This window comes from Typha angustifolia, chromosome 13, assembly GCF_048772165.1.
Source record: "Typha angustifolia cultivar Huaian chromosome 13, ASM4877216v1, whole genome shotgun sequence".
Taxonomy (NCBI): Eukaryota; Viridiplantae; Streptophyta; class Magnoliopsida; order Poales; family Typhaceae; genus Typha; species Typha angustifolia.
This window is the reverse complement of record NC_133251.1, coordinates 9119201-9126656: the sequence shown is the minus strand read 5'-3', so window position 1 is coordinate 9126656 and position 7456 is coordinate 9119201. Positions and strand designations below refer to the sequence as shown.

General features: G+C 41.1%; 1 protein-coding gene across 1 annotated transcript; it reads left to right on the top strand.

The window, feature by feature from the left end:
* Positions 1 to 4639: 4639 nt before the first annotated feature.
* LOC140772984 (zinc finger BED domain-containing protein RICESLEEPER 2-like) lies at positions 4640 to 7105 on the top strand. The gene is made up of 3 exons (XM_073115268.1): positions 4640 to 4695; positions 5070 to 5235; positions 5333 to 7105. Exons 1-3 carry the CDS (start codon positions 4640 to 4642, stop codon positions 7103 to 7105), a joined length of 1995 nt encoding a protein of 664 aa, XP_072971369.1.
* The last annotated feature ends 351 nt before the right edge of the window (positions 7106 to 7456 follow it).

Genomic DNA, 7456 nt, shown 5'->3' with positions numbered 1-7456 from the left:
TTTTGGAGAGATGATCAGAGAGTGTTGTTGGATGGAAGTAAACCGCTGCTTGAACTTTCAAAAGAAAGGGAGCTCGCTTCTTTCTCGGCACCCACTTTTCCTTTCTTTTCAGATCTACGAAGAGCCAGTGCAGAGGATAGTGATCTGGTCCGACTCATGGAGGAGTTGAGAGCGAACCCCTCAAGCAACCCCGAGCACGAGGAGCGCAATGGGTTAGTACTAGAGCACGGGCGAATCAAGGTACCCCGAAACGAAGAGCTACGGAGGCTATTGATGGCACACTTCCATGATACTCCTATAGCAGGTCATGAAGGGGTATTACGTACTTACAAGCGGCTGGCCCAAAACTGTACTTGGACTGGGATGAAGACGGACGTGAAGAAGTATGTGCGTGAATGTCAAATCTGCCAACGAGCCAAATCGGAGGCACTCAAGCCTAGCGGGCTACTGCAACCACTACCGATACCAGAGCGTATTTGGGAGGATATCTCCATGGACTTCATCGAGGGGCTGCCGGAAGTTCGAGGACAATCGGTGGTGTTTGTTGTGGTGGATAGACTGAGCAAGTACGCACATTTCATAACATTGTCTCACCCGTTTTCAGCAAAAAGGGTTGCTGAAATTTTTGTTCGGGAAGTGGCACGCTTGCATGGGATGCCTAGGACGATCGTGTCAGACCGGGATCGCATCTTCATAAGTGAGTTTTGGTCCGAGTTCTTCAGATTGCAAGGGACTCAAATCAATCTTAGTTCAGCTTATCACCCCGAGACGGATGGCCAAACCGAGGTGGTGAATCGTGGACTAGAGCAATACTTGCGATGCTTTGTGGCGGATCGACCAAAGGATTGGGTCAAATTTCTTCCCTGGGCTGAGTGGTCATACAATACCGCTCATCACTCAAGCATTGGCATGACCCCATTTGAGGCGGTTTATGGGCGCACTCCCCCTGTCTTGCGTGCCTACGATAGACTCGCGGCGACGGATAGGACTGAGCTTGACTTGGAGCTTGCTGATCGAGATGAAACATTGAGACGGCTCAAGACTCACCTAGCCACAGCACAAAACCGCATGAAGCAAACGCATGACAAAGGCCGACGTGAGCGAGAATTTGAGGTGGATCAATTGGTGTTCGTTCGAGCTCAACCGTATCGACAATCCACATTGAGACTCATTTTGAACCAAAAGTTGGGATACAAGTACTATGGTCCGTACCGAGTGCTACAACGAATCGGTCCAGTAGCTTACCGATTGGACCTACCTGAAGGAACCAGGATACATCCCGTCTTCCATGTCTCGGCATTGAAGGCCAAGATCGGGCCTAACCATGTAGTGGGTTCGACCTTACCCGAACCAATGGAGGAAGATGGCTCCACTGAGCCGGTTCGAGTCCTAAGTCGTAGGAGAAGACGCCAAGGATCCAGATTAGAGACTGAAGTGCTGATTGAGTGGTTGGGCAAACATACTGACGAGTCTACATGGGAGCTAGAGGCAGACATCATGGATCGCTTCCCAAATTTCAAACCTTGAGGACAAGGTTGCGGAAGCGTGGTGGATTGATACGATTCGGACTTCACCGACATCGTCTCAAGCTTGGATTTACCTTAGGAGAGATTTATTTTCATGTTTTAGTAATTATTTTTCATTAAAATAGGTTTTCTGTAAGTCGCGTTCGAACGCGGTCGGGCGAGTTCGAACGCGATCGGGGAAAATTGTGTTTTAGGATAAGATTGAGTTTTAGGATAAGATTGAGTTTTAGGATAAGATTGAGTTTTAGGATAAGATTGTGTTTTAGGATAAGATTGAGTTGTTGGTTAGCCTATAAAAGTATGTGTAGGGCAACCAAAATTATTATTGATTATTGAGAATTGAGTTTGCCTTGCCTCCTTCGTCTTCTTCGCTCTCGTTCCCTCAATCTCCCCGGCAACGCCGCTTCTAATCTCCCTCGACAGGCCAATCACCCTAGTCCCTTAGGAGTGGCCCTCTTCTCCCCCTTCTTCCAATTTATCCATCGCTATCCCTAACCTTTCCATCATCCATAACCCTTCCACCATCACTTTTACACCGGTGCCACCCCATCAACACCGGCCCTCCACAATCCACCATTACCCAGGATTTCGTGCCTTCATCCACGGAATCCAAAAACAGAGTATCCTGACGTTCGTCCACTAAATGAACGATATTTCGAGATCCCCATCTCCGATTCGCCTGAAACTAGATCCGTTGGAAAGCTCTTTTCCGGGCCTACAACATATCAAAATTTCACAGCGATCCAACGGCGGGATATTTCGGGATCTGATCTCAAAGTTCCGTGTAAGATCGTATTAATCTTGAATCAGAGCCATAGCACCAAAAGAGGGTTCGTATCAATCTGGTATCAGAGCCTATAGCCGAGGAAGGATCGTAACACATAGGCTGCATCACAGGAATCGGCGAAGTCCGTACACCATCAAGCCGCACATCTTTGTTTCCTTGTTTATATTTCATCTACATGCTCCGAAAATTAAATGTGATGGGTCCCAAACTTTGTAACCACTGAGCACCAAGGACAACATCCGCTCCTCGTAGCACCAACGGATACAAGTCCATAATGATATCGTGTCCTTGTACCCGTGTACCGACTTGATGACACAAGCTCTTCGCCCTAAGCTTAGTGCCGTCTCCAATAGCAACGTCAAACCCCGTAGTTGGTTCGGCATCCAAACCCAATCTCCTCACTAACCTCTCATCTAGAAAGTTGTGTGTACTCCCCGAACCAATGAGGATGTGCACACAATACTTTTTAACGAGTCCATCTACTCGTAACGTCCTCGGTGCAAAAGTACCCGAATATGCATGCATCGATATTTCAGCTTTGATATCTTCCTCAATGCCCTCCTCAACGGTCTCCTCATGGGTCTCCTCTGAACACTCTCCATCATCATCAATCTCATCATCCTCTTCAGAACCATCGATAAGCATCACACTCCTGATTAGTTTAGAACACCGATGATCGGGGGTGAAGTGCTCATCACATCGAAAGCAAAGGCCCTTCGCTCTTCCCTCCTCCACCTGGGCAGGTGTGAGAGCTCGAATGGGAGGTCTAGTGCCTCCTCTAACATCGAAAGAATGTCTCAAAGGTGGTCGTGGTCTAGTAGTCGCAATGCTGTTTTTGAAACCGTAGTATTTGCAGCCGACGTTCTAAGTGCAAACTGCGCATCTCGGTTGCCCCAATTGGTTTTCGCTGTCATCTTTAGAGCCCTATGTTTTTGTTCCATCCTCACGGCTTTCTCAAAGGCCTCCTCAAGAGTAGTAGGACATAGAGCACGAACATCCACTTGTATCTCCTCTCGCAGCCCTGAAATAAATATCCTCATCAATATACGTTTAGGCCACGATGGCTCACAACGACTACTAACTCCTTCAAACTCAACTTGGTACTCCAATACGGTAGTCCTTTGAACCATCTTGCTTAATGTGGCAGCAAAATCTTTATATGCCACTGTCCCAAATCTGCGTGTAATCCTCCTACAAAAATCAGCCCATCCGGTAAATCCACCACCACGAATAATCGATCTATACCAATACAATGCCGTTCCTTGGAGGTGAAAGCTTGTCATTTGGACTTTTGCATCTTCCTCTGTACCTTGACAATCAAAATATTGTTCAACTTGAAATACCCAATCCGTTGGATCGTCGCCTTGGAATTTTGGAATGTCCAAACGTGCGGTTCTCCCCCGAATAGCATTATCAGGTTTGCGAAAGATCCTTGGTTCAGATCTAAACCTTTGTGCATGTTGATCACCTTCTCTAAATCCTCGAGCATGTCCATCACCATTTCCATAGGGATCAAGCTCATCCTTATAGTGCCAATCCTCCTCATCGATGAAGTGCACCAGTGCCTCATGCCTCTCGGGTTCCACTACCGTCGGTCTTCGGTTTTGTAACGGATGTAGGGGATGATGTGAAGGCATAGGTAAGAGGGGATCATTGACACTCATATGATGCACCTGGACCTGTGGGGTATCAGTTTGATGGGGTCCTACCGCTGGTCCTTCTTGAAACTCCGTTCGTCGTTGAGGAGATGACAAACCCAATCGATTCACGACATATTCCTTGAATTCATTGTGATTCTTTTGTATGTTGTCAACTCTATACAATAATATTTGGAACATGCCCCTTAGTTCATCCATATTCAAACCCATAGACATTGGTTGACATGGTCCTACCGTGGTCGCTCCAAGAGAATCGGCCTCACGGTTAGGATCATCGTGCATTGAGTCATCTCTTGTCGGTGTGCTCTCCATAGGTCTCCTTGTTAATGTCATCTTCCTTGTTTCAACTATTAATGGAGGTCTGAGGTTCGTCTACTCTGATACCAATTGATAGGCTCTGATACTAATTTGTTAAAATTCGGATACCAAATTGATGGGATCTAGAACCAAAAGATCAGCTACGGAACAATTCCTTAAGATCTGAATTTATTGTAGGAAGCAGTTCGCGCAACCATGGAAAAATATTCTTTAGATATTTTCTGGTAGTTAGAAAATTACGAAACAAATTGGGTTGGATCTGTATCTTCCTAATCTACAACTTTTGTATTTACACCCTTTGCATATTTGAACTATAAAAGGGGCAAAAATACGGAATAACATGGGTAATGATGGTGGTGATGATTAATGCTTTGTTATTTGTAAAAGAATATGTTGGCCGGGAAATGTACTAGGAAGACATCTGGTTGGCATTAAGTTTTGTTAAGCATGTCATAATTTATATAGCAATAGATCATCTTGTGGTTGCAGAAGCATGTGAATTGTGAAGTTGATTTTTTATTTCTTGCGTCTCTTAATTATTTATGCATTTAACTGGGGCTTTGTAGATACTAGATATTGTATGGAAATTGCAACCTTGATTGATTGGTTTCTGTTTCTTGATCTTGATGTCTTGTAGGATTTATTCATATTGTCATGATCTCCTCTAAATGCTGTTAATTTTCAGTGATCTCTAAGACTCTAAAGCTATTACTTTTTAGTGATCTCTAAATGCTTACTTACTTTTGTATAGTAATTTATACTTATTCTCAATGTATGCAGAATGTTGCATGAATTATTGTCTTCTCAACTGCCATCTCAACAATCAGAAGCAGGTGATACTATACCTAGTGTCGAAACACAAACTGAAGAGGAAAATAATAATGTTACACAAAAAAGGGGTAGAAGAAGGACTTCTGAAGTATGGCAGTTTTTTAAAAAGGTAAAGGTAATGGAGAAAGGAGTAGAAGTAGAAAAAAATTCAATGTTTGACTTGCCCGGCAAATTATTTTGTGCCTAAACATGGTACCACTACACATTTGAAGAGACACGTAAAAGATTGCACTGGATTGTTGGGTAAGAAACAAAGGGTTCTTTCATTCTCTTTTGCTTCTAATAGTAGTGTGGTTTCTAGTGCAGAAGAACAATATCTAAAGTTGCTTGCATCTGGATATAATCAAACTTTAATAAGGGAGATTATAGCCAAAATGATTATGGTACATGAGTATCCATTCAATATGGTGGAACATAATTGGTTCAATATTTTATTGAAATCTCTAAATCCATATTATGAGAGGGTATCTAGAAATACAATTAGGAATGATGTCATTAAAGTATTTGAGATTGAAAAACAAGAGTTGAAAAGATACTTTAAAGGTATTAGCAAACTCAGTTTGACATTAGATTTATGGACATCAAATCAAAATGTCGGCTATATGTCTTTGACTGCTCACTTCATTGATTCTGATTGGAAACTACATAAACGTGTGATTAATTTTTGCCAATTAAAACCTCCGCATACTGGTGTTGCTGTTGCAGATGCTACAATTGAATGTCTGATTAGTTGGGGTATAGAAGACAAGGTAGTAAGTATCACTTTAGATAATACCTCTTCTAATGATATTGCAGCTAAAGCCATAATGGAGAACTTTCAAGCTAGAGGAAAGTTATTCTTTAAGGGACACATTTTTCATATTAGGTGTTGTGCACATATATTGAATTTGATTGTTCAGGATGGGATACATGCTATTAAAGATGTTATTGAAAATATTAGATGCAGTGTCACCTATTTGAAGAAATATCCTTCACGCCTTCACAGATTTGGAGAAATTGCAAGACAATTATCTATTACTACTTCCAAAGGGTTGGCTTTAGATGTTGCGACTCGATGGAATTCGACCTATATTATGCTAGAACATGCATTGGTTTATAAAAATATTTTTCAACAATATGCAACTAGGGATGCAAACTACAAATGGCTTCCTTCTAAAGAGGATTGGGAAAAGGCCAAAATAGTGTGTGAATTTCTTGAAATATTTTATGATGTCACTAACATATTTTCTAGAAGTTTATATCCGACAGCTAATCTTTTTTTGTCTGAAGTGTGGAAGATAAAAGAGTCACTTAACATTGCATCTAAAAGTGAGGTTCCCTTTTTAAAGAATATGGCCATGGAGATGAAAAAGAAATTTGACAAATATTGGGGAGATTGCAACATGTTAATGGCAATAGCAGCAATATTAGACCCTTGTCTCAAACTGAAGCTTGTAGAATATTGTTTTCCTAAGATATATTCTACTTCTGAGGCCGAAGAAAACATTTGGAAGGTTAAAGAAGTATTATATGATATTTATAATACTTATGTGCTTGAAAAATCATCAAGTAGAATTGTTGAAGATGCTTCTGTTTGTTCAACAAATGAGAGGGAATCAACTGGTAGTATTGTATCATTTGGATTAAAAGTAAAAGGAAAGGGCAGAGCAGAGTTTCAAATGTTTGTAGGATCATCACATTCAACCCAACTTGTCAGGTCCAAGTTGGAAATTTATTTGGAGGAGCAAATTTTGATGCTTGATTATGATGATACGACTACTAAATTTGATACTTTGGACTGGTGGAAATTAAATGTTTTAAAGTTTCCCACTCTTTCAAAGATGGCACGTGATATCCTTTCTATTCCAGTTACTACTATCTCGTCTGAGTCTGCCTTTAGTGCAGGAGGAAGGGTTCTTAATGACTTTCGTAGTTCTCTAAGTCCTGATGCAGTAGAGGCACTAGTGTGTGGAGGAAGTTGGATTCGGGAATTCACAAATATGTAAATCAATTGCACTAATGTATGTGTATCTATCATTTTGTTCTTTACTAGTTAAAATTTGATACTTTCTTTTGATTTAATACTTATTTTATATGTTAAAATTGTAGAGTAACTCTTGTACCATGGAGAATATTTTTGTGAAACTTCCAGAGTCTTTGGATTGATAATCTACATTTGTATGGTATGGATTATTTTCTTATTAAATTGATTATTGTTCCTTATTTATTATAGTATTAATATTGTTTTACTAAATTTTTCTTACCATTATAATATGTAGCTTCATTTGTTGAGCTTGAGTTCCCTGGAAATGCAAGATGAATTGGTATGATACATTTAGTATGATATATTTATCTTG